Source organism: Cornus florida, unplaced genomic scaffold (genome assembly GCF_030987335.1).
Source record: "Cornus florida cultivar Cherokee Brave unplaced genomic scaffold, ASM3098733v1 CherokeeBrave_3.0.0_Hap2_Chr10, whole genome shotgun sequence".
Classification (NCBI taxonomy): domain Eukaryota; kingdom Viridiplantae; phylum Streptophyta; class Magnoliopsida; order Cornales; family Cornaceae; genus Cornus; species Cornus florida.
Window position 1 is genome coordinate 77,183,834 of NW_026775580.1, and position 18,297 is coordinate 77,202,130.

Consider the following 18,297-nt stretch of genomic DNA (forward strand, 5'->3'; position numbering starts at 1 on the left):
TATATATTTTATTTGTCAGAATTGACAGTCAACTGTTATAAAATGAGGAGGCACACAATTTTCAAATGTGAAGAGATTAAATGCTCACATGGAATAGAAAGGAGGTTTGTTTCACATTTTGTATACAATAGGGTTTTCTTACACTTTACTCTAGAGTTATTTTAGACATTTCAAAATCCTGTCAACAACAAATTGACTAAATATACTTATTTACACAATTTTTAAAATGTAGAAATTGATTAAACTTAAAGGAGGTTTTTGCATATTTTGTATAATTGCGGGGTTTATTGCAGGTTACCCTTTTTGGAAACAACTGAATGGCAAAATCGAACCAAATCGTACTATTTGAACCGACTCGAATAAAATTGATAGATCCGGGTGCACCCTGACTCAACCATTTCGATGATTTAATTGCTGGTCCGATAACGATTCGAATGAAGCGACTTCCTTATAAAAACTTCGCCGTCCGCGCGTCATACCCTGTGAGGTTTTTGAAAATTAGGGTTTTGCTGAGAGAACGAAAGAAAGCAATAGAAGCTTTTAGAGAGAGAGAAAGGCGAAGCCATAACCATGAGCAGGAGTTTGGGAATACCGGTGAAGCTTTTACACGAGTCCTCAGGGCATGTGGTGACTGTTGAACTGAAGAGTGGAGAGCTCTACAGAGGAAGCATGATTGAATGCGAAGACAACTGGAATTGCCAACTCGAGAACATCACATTCACTGCGAAGGTACGCTTCCAATGATAATTGCACTTGTAATCTCTTAGGGTTTTAACTTTTTCATGTTGATTTCTTTCAATTTTACGTCTCTGTATTCAATGACGGCTATCTGATTTTATGGAACCCTAGATCGTTTACATGGTTACAGTTAGGTTTTCGAATAATCATAGAACTTAACTTTGGAATAATGTTTTAATTTTGGAATAATGATTTTATGGAACCCTCGATCGTTTACGTGGTTACAGTTAGGTTTTCAAGTAATCATGGAACTTAACTTTGGAATAATGTTTTAATTTTGTTTGGCTCACAGTTTTTTTCCCCTGAATTAATGATAAGTTGAAGGTTTCAGCTTATTTTCTTCCAGTAATACCCGGTCAATCAAAGATAGAATAAGAATTACTGAGAAATCATGGGTTTAGAGCTCGTACTTGTGTTATTTGGCAACTTGGACAAATACGTCATTTAAACCCTTAAATGCAATCCCAGTTCTGGTTTCGGGAGTACTACATAACGAGCCTTTTGATTTTCTGTCTAAATTTATTTTAAGATTTGAAAGTTTTTATTTTTTTCATGATAGCTTGAGGGACAAAGTATTATTTTCTAGCTAAGCAATTAAAGAAGACAGGGAACCCTATTTTCTTACACACCTATACATAGATATGCATGCACTTTGATTTGCAAGATTTCACCTTATCATCCATCTTGGATTTGCTTAAACGAAACTCATGCTTGCAATGGGTATGAATGGTCAGTCATGAACTTCCGAGCAAACTGTTCCATGAGAGATGCAAGAGCTGGAATATGGACATGGAACGCAGCAGAGAGACAGAGAGGCATTGCTATTTAATCGGACCCCAAAAGTTCTGGTCACTCAAAAACCTTACCATAAACTTCTTCACTCGATAGTGCTTTATCAATGATAAGCTGGCACTTGATATACAGATGAGAAATAAATTATAATGTAGGAAGTGCTCCACTGACCTTTGACTATCACCCTATGTATATGTTATATGATCTCACATATCGCGTTTTGCACTAGTATCATATGATGAATGACATGATCATCGTTGGGTTTCCTTTATATTGTTATTTTTGTATTTAATATTCGGCAACGACATATAGTATTTTACTTGTTCTCACATCTTGTATCTCCTGGCATATTTAATGGATTGCTTCTACCTATCATATTATATTGGAACAAGAAGCGGAAAAAAAAGCATGAGTGATAAAATTTAGAAGTGATTAAATGATACTTATCAAGATACACAGAAGATGTTGAATATCAAACATATATTATCGATGCATGCGCCAACAAGTAAAATTTATTGATGATTGACTAGAACCATTTTCCTTTCATTCATAATTTCATACCACTTTTTATGCTTTTTTCTTCTTTTATATATATTCACATATAATATAATTCATTATTTGTGAAAAATTAGAATGTAGTATGTACAAGAGTTTTTTTGTTTTTTTTGACAACTAAGATGTACTGCAGTCTGCTGGATAGGAACTCGACAGATTAATGGTGTGATTTTTTTTTGAGATGTCTACCATTGCTCTTAAATTTTTTTGTATATGCATCATGAAAATATTTTCATGATGACGAGTATAGTTTTTGTAACATATGTGAGGTGATTTATAAGTTTTTGAGTAAATGTAATATTTCTTGTATAGGGTTCTTTGTTGAACTTAGAAATTGCTTTAAATGGGGTGATTATTTGAAGTTTATTTATTTATTTTTTCCTAGTTGGTACTCACACACACTTGTCTCTTATGAGACTTGAACCAAGAAATGGACCATTGGTTATTTGAAGCTTATTTTAATTTGAAGAGATACTTGAATTTTTATAGACATTGATATTCCTTCTTTCACATGCTTCTTTTTTACTTTGGGTGTGAATAACTTACAGTTTTCCACCTTATCTTCCATGTAGAAGGTGATAAGAGATATTTTAAAGAAAATGCAGTCACATATTGTTGGAATGTGATGAGGGATTACTTTTCCTGGTCTTGAATAGTTAGAAATCTTCTTTTCAACTATACATGCATAACATGCTAGTTTTCTAATTTTCTATCAGCCTCTAATTTTTGTCATTTCCTCCGTAGGATGGGAAGGTCTCACAGCTTGAGCATGTCTTTATCAGAGGTAGCAAAGTCAGGTATCTAATTATTTTTTACACACGATAGTTTGTTTGCTATTCCATGCGTTTGTCTTGAAACTGATGTGAAATCCTTTCAGGTTTATGGTGATCCCAGACATGCTTAAGAATGCTCCTATGTTCAAACGTCTTGATGCTAGAATCAAGGTACCTTTCCTTGTGCATGTGTATGTTTTCCTCTTTTATTTGCACTTGCAATGCTGATATCGTTAACTTCTTGCAGGGTAAGGGCTCAGCACTTGGAGTTGGCCGGGGTCGTGCTGTTGGAATGCGGGCTAGAGTAAGTTTTGTTCATTCACGTATAACTGTGACTAAGACTATTGGTGCTTGTTGACACTAAGTCATTATGATTTGATAATAGCTGTAAATTTTTTAATAGAAGACGAGTTAGGGAGGACTGACATTCAATTTTCACTCATTGGGTAGAGGTCTTCTTCTCTTTTTCTCGAATGTGGGAGTTCCTTTTTCCTCCCCTTTTTGTGCCATGAGTGGGGCTCTTGGATCCTGAGATGTTCAAAATTTGCTGTTGCATAAGATTGACAAGCTTTTTTTGAACTTCTCTTCCGTAATGGATGGAAGTGATGCCTGACTTACAAATATATATATTTTACTGTGCAGGCTCAGGCTGCTGGTCGTGGTGCTCCACCTGGAAGGGGTATGGTGCCACCTGTACGAAGGTAATCTATCCTCCAAATGGGATCCTCATCCCTTCACTTGAAGTTCACCAGTAATTCTTCATCTAGATTCCCTGCTTTTGTATCCTAAAATGTTGGTGTAAAGGATAATGCTTCGCTTAGAAGTTCACATTATCTGGATTTTGAGTTGCTAGTCACATATGGATGTATGCTTTCTCTTCAGAAGTTTAACTCTATTACAATTTGAAGTGGGAAAGAAGTCCTTTTATTAATTTATAATTAATGAACCAGTTCATTGAATGATAGAGGTAGTGGCAATAATTTTAGGCTGAATATATTCATGGCGGCATTGTATTGTCATTTATTTCATATTCATGGGAGATTGTTCAAAGGAAATTATTCTCTTCCAATGCAGCAGCTAAGCATGCCCTCAGAGAGGGAAAAAGGGGTTAAATAAAAAATAAATAAAAAAAATTTGATAACTAGCACATCAAAGGAAGTCTAGCATATTAAGGTTTAGTAGGCAATCAATGTGCATATGTAAACTCTAGCGATTAGGATTATCTAGGTTGTTATTTTTCCAAGTTACAGCTTTCATTTTGGCATGCTTCAAGTTGAGAGGAAGCACAGTGCATCCAGAGGAGTTTCAGTTAGCTTCCTATGCAGGTTCTTGTTCCCACACGAGGTTTACACTAAAAGCATTGTCAACCTTCAGTCCATCAAGAAGTTGCTAAACTCGGTTGTGACTTGTGGGGTGATGCTGCTGCCCTGTTACCAAACTTTTCAGTGTTTGGGTAAACTCAGGAACACAATAGTCTTAGTTTAATTGTTGTACTTGCTCTGGGTGGCCTTTATGCCAAGTTCTTCTGTCATCACTCCTTGTCTTTTATGAAAATCCAAAATCATGTCTTTCGGTCAAATTAGCTGTTGAAATCTTGACCTCCACATGTTAACTTGCTTGAAAACATTAGATATTGATATTATGATTATGGGTGTGCTGAAACCCTGCAAAATGGTGTGATAAATGGCAAAAACCATTCAGTTGATGTTTTAGTTCAGTGGTCTCGTAAGTAAGCATGGCAGATGGAAGCCTTATGTGTTGTCTATTGAAACTGAAAATTAAGCACATTTTTTGATATATTTTCAAATGTTCTTGTTAAAATTTTTAAAATTTTACACCAGGCGCTTACGATTTTCAATGCTATTGAAATTGTGTTGTCAAACACATTTTAAACACATGCTTAATCCATTCAGTATTATGCTGAATTGAGTTATCAAACAGTCACCTTACTCGGGACCGTTGCAGTTTTCTTGTGCTGCTGGACTTATACCGATCGATTTACACTGGTTTGGTAGATTAGAGAGCCATTGCTTGTACTCTACTTTTGAAAGTGTTTTCACTGTCCCACGTTTGATGTAGCATAATAAATAGAAAGTATGGGTTGGTAACAACATTTCCTATTCCAGAACAGAACCATTTCAAATAATTAATGAAGTTTTAAGTGTGAGACACTGATCGACTAACAGCAGCTTAAGAGATTTTCAAGAGCTAAAGTTCACTTTGCTGGCCGGAATCTTATTGACAACGACAAGATTGTTCTTTTAGTGGTCGGCTACTGGATAGAGTTACAAAGGAACATAGCTTAATATCTAGCTGATCAAACTCTGCTCCATATATTATTGTATTTTCTTCAAATTCACTCGAGCTCTAGTTGAGCCTGAAAAGAAGTGTTGACTACAGGTGAAAATCACCTCCAGTGAAATAGTGTGCCATTTACTCCATTTTGAAACGAGTGGTCCAGAAATGGCCACGTCACCCATGTTTGGGATGCACAGTAGGAAAATATTAGAATGCACAGTAGGAAAATGTTGGAATGCATCTTACAAAAATGTTGGAATGTACTTTTACTTACAAAAATGGAAGAAATGAACTACTGTGCAATTGGAGGTGATCCTTGTCCATTGACTACGTGCCAGGTCCGACCTTAATTCTAATTTAGGCCAAGATCAAATTCAAACTCAAGCCTCTTCAGAAGCTCGGGCTCAAATTCAATATTGACATTAACACTGATTTGGTAAATAAATTAATAAATAGATAAAAACTATCTTAAGCCAAACCAGCTTGTCTGGGCTTGATGGATTTAAGAAATGAATCTGCCTTCACAATAATCAACAGTTGACATAAATGAGTCATAGGCTGAACAGCCAAGCTCGAACAACTCGGCTCCTTTGAAGCCTTTTACACCAGCACGACCATGGTTAGCCTCTTTTCGGGGGAGCTTGGTCTCTTTGGCAGTCTCCACTTATTTTATCTTAGGCATGACTCAGATAACGTAAGAAATGAAGGTATTAAAACTAATTTTATTTGATCAAAGACATATATTTAATCAAAATGAGAGGCTAGCAGTCAAACCCCAACTAGTGATTTATTCTCACAATATTGAGACTGTACATGATAGCGACGACGTGGACTACACGAATGTGTCTGCAGACAATTTTTATTACACGGCACGAAATGTCTGCAGACAATTTATTACACGTCAATTAGCGGAAGTAGCCATAGAGTTCCAAGAAACAAATGCAAACATTCCACGGGTTAGAATCATCTGTTGTGGGAGCCGTTAACATAACCCTAAAGAATCTAAACCGAAGTAGAGCACTGGGGCCAACTATTGGCCATGATGCAAACTGACCAGGCTTGCACATTGTTTGGTCGTTCTCGTGTACTCTTAGGTTTGTCCAAGTCTCTCCATCTAAAGAACCCTGAAACATGTTTAGGTAAACTTTGGGTGTTATCTCACTCTCAATTGCCTTAATTTCTCTAGTCAAACTCGAATGAGAAACCATAACAAAACACCACCCTTACCTGAAAATTCCAGTATCTCATGTAAGCCCTGGACCCGTCCTGTCTCAAGGTGTAATAATTGCACATAAGCTGCATCAATCAAACCGTATCTCACATCAAAAAGTTAATCAGTTACAAAGCAATGAAATTTCCTGTAAAATACCGACAGGAGTTTAATGTGGAAAAAGCTCCAGCACAAGTAATTGGCAATCTTCTTCAATGAACAAAACAATAGATTAAAGGAACATAACTTAATGCCAGTAACATAAGGTCATGTATTATCACCACTACTTAATTTGGTACCAAATAGTATTAGTTTTTTAGGTGTGACCCCTTACCCTACGCCTACAAGGAGCTTAACAATCCAAAGAGGATCCTCAATTTCACAATTCTGCTACCAACTTCTAGGGGTACTTTTTATGGATATTTCACCATTTTACTCGATCTAAGGGCACAACATTGTAGATCACCTCCCTTTGAGTACTTTCTAAACAGGGGTAAAAAAAAAAAATCATACTTCTCACGCTCTACGTGTGCACACAGAGAGAGAGAGAGTTGTTCAACTACTTGGGCCTACATGAATCCTTCAATTTGCCTTACATTGTTCTCTTCTGTAAAGCATGTTTATGGAGTATCTAATTGAGGGTCATTGTTTTAGATAGTTGGACAAACAGAAACGAATAACAATCTACATAATGAAGGTAAGTATCCTAGCCGAAAAAATAAATCTAAGTAACGCAGTCTGACCTATCTTAAACCAAGCTCAAGCTGCACCCAGACCTTAGTAAGATGCCTATATAATCCTAAAGTTCGGGGACACAAACTGAGGCAACAAAAAAGCAACAAACTCGCAGCTGGCTTCTTGATCCAATAAAAACTAGCTAGTTTCCATCTCTTGACTAAGTTTTATGTCCTTAAGGTTTGTTTATGAATTATAACATATATGGTGTGACCAACCTTTTGTTGAGTATAAAATCCATATACAGCATGATTTTCAAAAATGAAGAATCAGGCTATATTCTGGTTATAGGTATACAGTACTCACTAGTTTTTCTGCATATTATGTAAATAGGAGATGGTAATCAAAGCATGAAGTGTTAATGCTGAAGAAGCTTTACATAAGTACGATGATACAAATATTTAACCTGATGATCTTGGCCAATGTCAATCATCCACCATGTGCTGTTCTTTCTGTCCTCAATCCTTGCCCCAGCAAAAGATAAACCCTAAGGCACAATAAATTAAGTTCAATGACTACCCTAGAGAGATTAGAATGCAATAGATCATGACAATAATTTGATTCATCATAGGTCATACCTGGTAAGTCCTTGAGCCCAAGACCTTAGGATCAGTGTATCTTGAATTAGGACTACTAGCGGTAATGATGATTCTCTGAAATATGCAATTTTAGAAGGATAACAAGTTAATTGGAAAAACTACTATTGCAAAATAAATAGAGCAAGTAGCATCTCAGAAAATGTTTACCTTAGCCAGAATGGGATTTACCCACTGGTGTTCCCCGTATGACGTGCCAGCAAAGTACAGGACTCCATTGCTGTCCCCATCACATATGTACTGGAGCTCCTTAAAACTAGATCGTCTATGTTGAAATCTTACACTGTATAAACAAACTATGTTAGCCCTAGATTTTCTGTCAGCATGTTGTCAGAAATGTATGCTCATTTCAAAATACTCATTGAATGTAGATAAACAATAATATAAACAGAAAAAAGAAAGGAAAAATTCTAAGTAGCAATCCTCATAATATAAACACCACAAACTTGTGAATACAACATTATTGCTCCAATCCCTTATTACACAACACAAACAACCCCCCACACCCCCCCCCCCCCCCCCCCCCAAAAAAAAAAAAAAAAAAAACATAAATATGAATGCTCCAATCGGTGCAACAGAAGCATTTCCTCACAACAGAGGTTTCAAGAATAACGACTATCAAAATACTCATCTTGTTGAAGAAGAAACCAAATATAACAGGAGTATTCAAGTTGAAGAAGAAACCAAATATAACCGGAGTATTCAATAAGGAATTGCTTCCCAACTAACTTCTTTTTCTTTTTTACTTTTTATTTTTCAATTCTCAAATAAAAAATGATTCCAAAAAGAGTGACGCTGGAATTTTGAAGACAGGCTAGGAGACTTCTCTTGTTCAGACTCAGCAAAACATAGTTGTGATAAGAATTTCTTGCCCTGGTGCAAACATTCGTTTCTGCACTATTACAAAGAGAGTTTCAGGTCAACCATCAAGGTTAGAGAATTTGAATACACGAGCCTAAATTATTAGAAACCCATATAGGTATTACAGTAATTGAACTGATGAAGTGGTAGTGCTTATAAATACCTATCATAAAATGGAAGTATACGACATATTTTGGTAAAAATATAGGTACTTTTTTCGTACATTTTGTATGTGGGATCTTGCCCTAAATATCTCCCTGTTACATTCAGGCCAGATATATGGTCACTTTGCCTGTTTTTGTTCAGTCCAAAGACGACCAATTTCTTTCAAGGAAATACACATTGAAAGATGTCTCCATAACATTGAGAAAATCTTATGACCTCCTATGCCATACATCATATATATATGAGGCATAGTTGTATACAAAAAATAAAATGTTCGGTCATGCAGAATGGTAATGAAAGCATTCTGATAAATTCTATAATATTTCAGAATGCTGAAAATCAACCATAAAACAGGTGGAGGACATACAAGTGGACAGGCGGTCAATGTAGTATAGGAGAATCACCCATTGTATAACAGCACTAGGACACCTTGGACAGTGCTTATAGTTGTTTATGTGGTGCACTCAGTCAAGATAAAGCTTGGAGATCTAGGGTATTAATAAGTGGATGAAAATGTTGTGGGGATTAAAAAGTAATAGATTGCTTGATTTGTTGATTATTAGAGAATGTATGCATCTTATATTGGAGACCCAAGTATAAGATCCATAACTTAATAATGGACAGAGTTGAACAAAGTATAATTGGCAAACTAGAACTACCATTTGACCCATAAGGACCAAAACTTATATTGGAGACAAGTTCCAAATTCTGTCTCTAAGCAACCAAGAGAAATGCATGCATCTTAAGCAAGTGAAATATATTTGTACTTAATAATCAACAAATCTAGCAATCTAGGCTCCAGAATCAACATCCATAACTATGAAGAATAAATTTGTTAGTTATGTACTTCAAACATCTGTTCTTAGTACTTACTTTTGGCCATTTTCTGGGTTAACCACTCGAAGCTCCAAGAAACTTAAGGCCTCTTTCACCTGTTACATTATCATAAGAAAAATTATTGAGAAGGATAAGAACCTCATTAACACACAGATAATCTTTTGTCACAAAATGTGCATTCATAGGAAAAAGGTCTACTCACCAGATAATCAAAAGTTGGAATCTGTCTGCTAAGACTGCTAGTTTCCAACTGTAACGTCATAAAAAATAATGACAAAGCATTTTAAGGATATAGCCCGCTTAGCAAAATGTATAATAAATTTCTATGCAGATTTTATCAGTATATCATGGACAACCATACCTTCTTCAGCAAATCATATGGAAGTAAAGGAAAGCGCACAAGGGGCAAAAATATATTAACGGACTGAAGCCTCTCCCCAAAAAGAAGTTTGGGTGTTGAATTTAACATCATCCCATCCACTACCTCCCACCCATACACTTCCTTTGCTTGAAGACACCACAGTAGGATTGCATTAAGCACTCTTTCTTCAGATGTTACTGTCAGATCCGGATGCTGCAAAACCCATACTTGGTTATAAGAAACATCCATTATATATAAGCACACGAAAGTAGTATGTTTGAAAATTGTGATTCAGCTTAGCCGAAAAAGTGAGGAGTGATTCAGCTTCTGTCCTGAAATGATGAGGTTCTTTAGCGTGTAATCTATGTATGAGGTGAGTTTAATCTTATGGCTTAGGATTGTGACCAGTTCATTCTAAAATTCACTGAAAATAATTGCTTCCAGCATGTGCACACACCCACAGATAACCACCATATTAGGACCATATCTTGTCTCACTAGAAATAATGTAAAAGAATAAAACAAAGTTCACTAGGAGTTGCCTACGTTTTTATGTATCTTATTTTCAACTCAATAACATTTCTCCATACTTCTGCAACTGATAAACTCCGTATTAAAATTGTTGGACAATCCATCTAGCTTTTATGAGAGATGATGAGTTGACGCAGCAATCTTAATCCTTGAATCAACCACCATCTCAATATCATAAACAACCTGGATACTAAGAACCCACCTGAAGAATATTGCCAAAAGTTGCCTCATCTAGGAAGATGAAATCAGTGCTTGCGGTTGTACAATAATCGAAGTGCATTGAAAATATCCTCTCGCATCTTTCTTCAATAAGTTTACATGAAGGAATGGATGGAATCACTTGGAGAATTGGGCATACTGAATCCTGCAACAAAGTTCAATAGTTAGCTACAGAGTTGACAACCCAATTACTTTGCCAAAGTGTCTGCTTCCTCGTCCATTAAACTTGTGCATAATAGAAAAACTCTTGTTGTATGACCTTCTTCCAATAAGAGAACTCCATCCCTGCATATAATATGTAGACGAGAGGTATTAATATTTTATAATTCATTGCAAAAAAAGGGATCTCTTCTTTTGTTTTCAGAAGTCCGAAACCGCCACACTTCCCCGTTCTTTATTTCTAGTCATTCAACTAGCAGTTTAGAAAAACAATAAACACAAAAAATATAATTATAATAAATTGATTCACTAAATTCATTGATGTGATAAGGGTAACCGAACTACTACCTCCGAGATGCATTCTAAAAGCATCTTGCAGCACTCCTGATGGAGGAGAGTAACCCCAAATTGATCTGCCAATAGAAGAAGCTGGAGTAGCAAGGTACCAATATCCATTCTCTCTTCCTTATTCAGTTCCCCACTGTACATGAACTCGAGCATAACCTTAAATGCTTCCAGTGGTACATCCCTTAAGCACACCTCTGAGGAAATGCTTTCACTCATTCCATTGGTGAACATCTGCCAGTGAAACTTATTTCCTTCAATACTAATGCCATAAAATCATTAATTTCGGTAAAAGAGCACAATTGTTGCCATTTCTGAACATTTTTTGCTAAAATAATATGCCCACACAACAGAGAATCTTTGTTGTACCTCAGGAAATTTTATTTTACCTCTGGAAAATATGTGCAATTGTGCAAAAAGCTGAATGGTTGAACAATTAAGATCACTAAATTATCAGAACTTTTATTCTCTCATTTCCACATTCAGATTATATAAAGGGAAAACTACATATAGGTAGACTTAGTAGCCTTAAATACCAAAATAGTCTAATTTTAAAGTTGAATTTTCAATTCGATTGAATTAAACAAAATAATTACAAATACATCAATAATAATTATTAAGGTCCAAAACACCCTCCAAACTATTATTCTAAAATACCAAAATATCCTTAGAGTTATATAATTTCAAAATACCAAAAATCAATTAAGAAACTATGGAATCTTGATGGTGGATCCTGTGTTTGGAAGAAGCGTGACTGAAGAAAATCAGATCCATTACAACAAGAATGATAAACTATTAGAGAGTATCTTATAAATCCAAATTTATTTTACACAGTATTTTCTCCCTATGTATATGTACTATTTACATGTTTACACATATAATTTTTAATCTCCTTTTATTGGTAGAATAATATTTTCTTGTTCTAAAACAAGAAAGACAGCTTTGTTAAGGTTTGATTTTATGCAAATAAATTGTTTGATTAAATGCCCAATTGAAGAAACAAAACACTCCTTGAAGACACACAACACTATTTTCTGATCAAATTTAGATTCCTTGAGACTAGCATTGCCATGACATCTGAGCCGATTTTAGTCCGATTCAAACATGGCATTGCCACGGCATCTCCTCTATTTCTGCAAAAAAAAAAAAACCTCTCTTTCTTCAATTATATATGGTCTGATTTTTTTCAATATGTTTTCTTCTCTCTCTTCGATAGTAAAATTTGGGTGATCCCTAGATGTTTAGGGTTCAAGTTGTGATGCTTGTTGTTAGTTTTCAATGAGACTTTCTCTCCCTTCAATGAGACTTTCTCTCCCTTCAATTAGATCTGTCTGATTTCAAAATTTTCTGATTTTTTTTTTTTTTTTTCGTGGGTTATATATGTGACCATACTGGGTATAGATCAATTGACAAAAGACCAAAATTTTCAGTATATTCTATAATTTTTTTGGTAAGCAAATCATTGTAGATAAAAAGATGAAGCTTAAGCCACTGTACAAGAGATCTGAGGAAGACGACAAAGACGAGCGTCTGTATAATAATCCTCTAGACATGGCAGTTATGGCGGTCGCTCCCTCATCAACGTGGTTGTTCAGAAAAGTTATCAAACCAGAAGCAACAATAATAACAACAATCAAGTAAAGAAAGAGACCTAGAACGAGAGGGGAGAGAGAGAGACGATGAAGATAGAGAGGGACACAAGAAGAAGAAGAAGATATAGGGAATGGAAAGCAATTTAATTGAACAGAGAGAGAAACATCGTTTTGGAAAGGAAACAAAATGGTAAGAGCGATGATGTGTCCATGCCAAGTAAGAATCGGACCAAAACCGGCTCCAAAATATTGGACCAAGTATAATTATTATTATATAATTATAAGGATATTTTAGTATTTTCGAATAAGAGTTTGAAAGGTACTTTGGACTTTAATAATAATTGTTGACGTATTTGTAATTATTTTGTTTAATTTAATCAAATTGAAAAGTGAAGTTTAAAATTAGACTATTTTGTTATTTAAGGCCACTAAATTTACCGATATGTCGTTTTCCCTTATATAAATGGCATGGGGGTGTAAAAAAATAATAATAAATAAGAGGTATGAGTCTACTCACCTTTGCAAAAGGGACACTCCATAAACTGAGGATAAGTTTATGTGAATGGGCCACAAGACCATGACCCTCAATATAGATGTCCAGATCACAGTACTCAGAAGTCGAGCACAATTGTTTAAGTCTCTGCATATTGACGGGGAGTCCAGAGGGAAAGGCTGTACCACAATGGGGCCGAGGGCTAGGATATGATATCTCCACATTCTTACCTAAATCGAACAATTTTTTATTCAGCTTAAAACGTGCAATAATTTCTTCACATTGCTTCACCAATGAAATCACTTCAAATTGTAAGCTTAGAGCCCTCAAGGAACTGAGTTGCGACTCTGGAATCTACATCAGACACAAACATAAGAAATGTAAGAAATGATAAAATCTAATCTGCTTTCGCAACTTAACATTAGCATATGAAGTAATCAGGTAACCAATTGTGAGTTATGAACTTATACTGAAGAGCATAAAAGTTTAATGTGCACTGCTAGCATCATGCGACCCATAGCCTGAGTTGGAAAGGTACCTAGGCAGTAATATTGCTCAAGCCAGAACCAATCTTTTATTTGCATATGCTAAGATATGTAGCATAAAGGATGCAACTCAAGATAAAATTTGTAGATCACCCCTGGAGTTTCCGAGGTCAAGACTAAACGACAAGAAGATAATTATTAGTGGATACGCTGTTAAGTCTTTGTTTCAGTTACTAAGATCACCCCTAGAGTAGCCTAGGCCAAGACTAAACGACAACAGGATAATTATTAGTAGATGCACTAAACTCATTGTCTCCATTACTATGAGACAATAGATCACAGCTAAAGTTGAGCAATAACACTGAATTTGGAAGCACAAAAGGAGAGTAAGAAGAGAAAAGGAACAACTGAATTCATAAGACTGGATTGATTGATTTAGCTAATGGTGATGATAACTGATAAGCCTTCTACCAAACCAACAGAAAAGAGAGACAGGGGGAGGGGTACTCAAATGGGGTCCATGCAAAACCGCAGACATATATGTGTATAACCTCAAGAACTGTTGTTTCTCTAAAAAAATATGGAGAAATAAATATAACCAGAATCGCTAAATTATTCCTTAGATTTTACTTGTAATATTCAAATAATAATGCACTAAACCAAGCTAGAGAAGTGAAAACTTGATGAAGGCAAGTGAAAATATATGAAAGTCGAGCACAAGAACACATAGATCACCTGAGTGTGGCCTGTGTAAATATATTGAAGAAATGCATGCAAAACTGGATATGTTGCATCCTGGAGCTGGATAACATCTTCTCCAGACAAACTTAAATTAAAATTCCCAGATGCCGCCAAGATTATTTTATGAGCCCGGACAGCCCTTCCCTCCTCACCAACAATGAAGAACATATCAGATAGTTCCCAACTCTCAAGAAAATTTTCAAGCCCCGAATTCTCATAACCTCCAATTTCAGTTTCCATCTCCTCACCTTCATCCTCATCACCTTCATTTTCACCACAATCCACATGCTTCCACAAGGATATATGATTCTGCGTTAATGGCAATACATTGACATTTCTATACCCAACATGTTTATCCCAGCTACTAAGCCCAACATACTGAACACTACAATTGGGGTTCGAATCTAGCCACTGGAAGACAAGATTCTGAAACGGGTACCTCCCTTTGCCAATGCTGATCAGCCCATCATAAATACTGATCCAATAGCTCTGAAATGCAGAAGAGCAGCATAGCCCGATCCCTGCCACATCCACCACAGTTTTCCCATCGGTTTCAATCTTCAATCTTCGGTTCCTATGACTACCAATAATCACAGTATAGTGTGGACTATTGTCTCTTTTGTAATGGTAGTGTTGGCTACCCACATTCTCCCGGAACACCACTGTGACATCGTTGCAAGCGAAAGCTTCAAAAGCCACACATCCCCTTCCAGCTTCCTTGAACCTCAAATCGTTGCGCCAGGCACATTCAAAAGGTGCCACAGTAAGGAACTTCTTAGGCTTCTTCTCCATCATCTCTACTTAAAGAAAACAAGCCTTCTTAACTAACTCGACACTTGTACTGAAAAAACAACCATGACACACTGAGAACAATTAACAAATTGTTCTAAATATTGAACGAGCCATTTATGTACATCAACCTAAATCAGTCACGGACAATAGAAAAAATGAAAATGGGAAACAAAATGAGTTTCACAATATTGGTAAAAATATCAATGCCACTAACAAGATTTCTCTATAAGTAAAGGAAAAAAATGGGTAATAAAAATTTTCTGACAGTTCGAATGTCACTATCTGAGTGAAACCCAGAAATTGCTAGAAACCCTGAACTTGACACAAACTCCAAACCCCACAAAGCAAACTTCAATATCAATCCAACAATTTGCAATCCAACCTACACCACATTCTTATCAACTTATCCATCAAAAACTAAGCAAATATCTGAGAAAGAAACTTCAAATTGAGCAACTATCCAAGAAAAAGACAAAACCAGCTAATGGGTTGAGATCAAACGCAACAAAATATCAAATTCAGATAAAGCCCACCTCATAATTTCATTGATATATCAAATTCAGATGAAAACCCACCTCATAATTTCGTTAATATTAAAAGAAAATATCAAATTCAGATAACACCCGCCTCATAATTTCATTGATATTAGAAGAAAATATCAAATTCAGATAAAACCCACCTCATAATTTCATTTATATAAAAAATAAATTTTATGGTGGGGGTCGTCTTACCTTGTTATTGCATTCATTAAACCATCTCTGTCATAAAATCGAACCAAAAAATGAACAGATATTTATGGGAATTAACACAACAAATGAAATTTTCGGAGGGAGATCAGAGAGTCCAATCAGCCTGTATTGGATATTTTCGGCGATCCACTTCAATTTATGGTTCAAAATTCAAGACTTTAACGAATCAATGAAATTATTATTATTAATTTTAAATTTTTTTTTTCGAATTTGAAAGGTGTCGTGTAGGAGTGTAGGTTGTGACGGCTGGCAATGAATGGCGTTAAACGTGCGAGACCTTCTGATCTTAAAGTTCCATATCTCTCTATCAACGTCGAAGTATGACGTGTCTCTGACAATGCAAGTCTGACTTGTCCAGTTAATCTAGACCGTCGATGGCAAAAAAGTCAAAACTCTTGGGTCCACGTATTTAACCACGAGTATTACTTATATTACTGTAGATTTTTTTCTTCTCACAGATAAATAAAAACAATGTTTGAGAGATTTTAAAAAACAAGAAAATAAACAACTTTGGTGCAAAACTGGGGAAAAAAAAAAAAAAAAAAAAATTAACGGGATTACAAGCTAAAACATGAAAGTAATTGAGAAGAAAATAAAAACTTTGGTGTAAAAACATGCAAGTAAAGTAGTTTAGTAGTTATAGTTAAATAAAATATTAAATTTTGAATGATGTTAATGTTTTTTTTCTTCCATATATTTATAATAATGAAGAATTTCTTGCTTGGATGATTGTTACATGTAAAATCTAGATTTAAATAGGGGACGAATGACTTTTTACATGAAGGAATGAGTGTTTTGATCTAAGGTGATAGATTTGGTTAGCTTGTTTTTACATAATAATTTAGATTTAGGTTATCAAACAAAGGATTAATTTTCAGTAACTTGTCTTGTCACGTTAGAAGAGAAGTTTCTTGTATGATTTGAGTTTTGAGTCTTTGGTTAAGACTTACATTCTAGGTGCCAATCTTTTTAGGACTTCAATTCTCGGGCCAAATGTTTAATTTGAGTGCAATCAATCTTTGCTAGTATGTTGAGTTTTATCATGTGATGTTAATCTTTTGTAATGGGAGGGTTTTCAATTTTCGGACCATATGTTCAATTTGAGTACAACCTTGCTATATATATATATATATATATACATACATATAGAATAGTAATACACTGAAACAATTGCAGTGAATTATCTAACCGAATAATTTTTAATTGACTATTTATACTAAATACAACTAAGTGTAGGGTTCTATTTCCTTATTTATTGCATAATTGACCAATTAAAAAAATAGATTTAACAATTCACTGTAATTATTGTGCAAGAATCATTTTCCATACATATATGTTGGTTTTACTATGTAATGGATCTCTTAAAATACTTAATATATAAATAACAATAAAGTGAGTACGGAATGACCAATAAACGTATGTAATAAGATATTATTTTCTCAATTTTAACAAGGTAACTATCTTCACGCTCAATTCAAACATTATTTGGTACGATAGAAGGTAATTTGTATCTATTTGAATAAAACTATTTATAAGCGAGATTTAAGCAACTCCGTTGTAGTCTAGTTGGTTAGGATACTCGGCTCTCACCCGAGAGACCCGGGTTCAAGTCCCGGCAACGGAAATCTTTTTTTATTTTCATACACTTTCTTTTAGTTATTTTTCAGGCTCACTACATTAGAAGTTTCTCTCTTTTCTTTCTATATATATATATACATGTGAATCTCTCTCTGTGTTCTGGGGAGCAACTCTCTATTGAGGTACTTTTCTGCATGTAATATGTTTGATGAAAGTGCTAGAAACAATAGAGTGGTAAAAAGGAGTAGCCAACTGAAATTTGAGTGTATTTACTCTTAATTTGACACTTTGTGTGAACTACTGCTTTGGACAGGATTCCAATGGTTGATCAGATAGACGCTTATTATGCATAACAAGCACCGCAATTTGGGCCGCAAAATGGAAAAGCCTCTACACAATCAAGCACACTAAACAATGTGTGTTAAGAAAGCAAACAATCTTCTTCTTTTTTCTTCATACAAACTTTAATATTTTCCATGCATGAATGCAGCAAAAACATGTTAAATTCCCTTTGAAAAGAGCTACCCTAGTTAAATTAAGAGTATTCTCTCCATACTCTGGAATCTCGCAACAGACACATGGTTTCTAAGACAATTGGATTTAATATAATTCGCCGTTTTCCTTTTTTTTGAAGAATATATATATATATATATATATATATATATATATATATATATATATAATCTTGGGCTG

The 18,297-nt window shown here is 35.1% G+C and overlaps 2 protein-coding genes and 1 non-coding gene across 3 annotated transcripts; 2 read left to right on the plus strand and 1 right to left on the minus strand.

Moving 5' to 3' along the window:
• The first annotated feature begins 435 nt into the window (after positions 1 to 435).
• On the plus strand, positions 436 to 3,817 carry LOC132279042 (small nuclear ribonucleoprotein SmD3b-like). Its single transcript, XM_059780966.1, has 5 exons — positions 436 to 729; positions 2,830 to 2,882; positions 2,963 to 3,029; positions 3,106 to 3,162; positions 3,501 to 3,817. Exons 1-5 carry the CDS (start codon positions 571 to 573, stop codon positions 3,561 to 3,563), a joined length of 399 nt encoding a protein of 132 aa, XP_059636949.1. The 5' UTR covers positions 436 to 570; the 3' UTR covers positions 3,564 to 3,817.
• Positions 3,818 to 5,899: 2,082 nt separating this feature from the next.
• On the minus strand, positions 5,900 to 16,141 carry LOC132276801 (BTB/POZ domain-containing protein At2g30600). Its single transcript, XM_059778411.1, has 13 exons — positions 16,009 to 16,141; positions 14,480 to 15,326; positions 13,284 to 13,613; positions 11,178 to 11,408; positions 10,654 to 10,815; positions 9,922 to 10,134; positions 9,763 to 9,810; positions 9,597 to 9,655; positions 7,848 to 7,980; positions 7,680 to 7,754; positions 7,508 to 7,588; positions 6,384 to 6,452; positions 5,900 to 6,280 (listed from the first exon to the last, which is right to left on the minus strand). The coding sequence occupies exons 2-13, from the start codon at positions 15,278 to 15,280 to the stop codon at positions 6,062 to 6,064; spliced, it is 2,421 nt and encodes an 806-aa protein (XP_059634394.1). The 5' UTR covers positions 15,281 to 15,326; positions 16,009 to 16,141; the 3' UTR covers positions 5,900 to 6,061.
• Positions 16,142 to 17,577: 1,436 nt separating this feature from the next.
• TRNAE-CUC (transfer RNA glutamic acid (anticodon CUC)) lies at positions 17,578 to 17,650 on the plus strand. The gene has a single exon. It is a non-coding gene; the product is annotated as a tRNA-Glu (tRNA).
• The last annotated feature ends 647 nt before the right edge of the window (positions 17,651 to 18,297 follow it).

What these genes read in the sequence shown, in the direction of transcription:
- LOC132279042 (XM_059780966.1), top strand. Translation starts at nt 571, where the DNA reads ATGAGCAGGAGTTTGGGAATACCGGTGAAGCTTTTACACGAGTCCTCA. An exon ending in ATCAGAGGTAGCAAAGTCAG is followed by an intron (nt 2,883 to 2,962) that starts GTATCTAATTAT and finishes AAATCCTTTCAG; the next exon opens with GTTTATGGTGATCCCAGACA. An exon ending in GTCTTGATGCTAGAATCAAG is followed by an intron (nt 3,030 to 3,105) that starts GTACCTTTCCTT and finishes AACTTCTTGCAG; the next exon opens with GGTAAGGGCTCAGCACTTGG.
- LOC132276801 (XM_059778411.1), bottom strand. Translation starts at nt 15,280, where the DNA reads ATGATGGAGAAGAAGCCTAAGAAGTTCCTTACTGTGGCACCTTTTGAA. An exon ending in TTTACACAGGCCACACTCAG is followed by an intron (nt 13,614 to 14,479) that starts GTGATCTATGTG and finishes TGTCTGATGTAG; the next exon opens with ATTCCAGAGTCGCAACTCAG. An exon ending in CTTTTGGCAATATTCTTCAG is followed by an intron (nt 10,135 to 10,653) that starts GTGGGTTCTTAG and finishes TGGGTTTTGCAG; the next exon opens with CATCCGGATCTGACAGTAAC.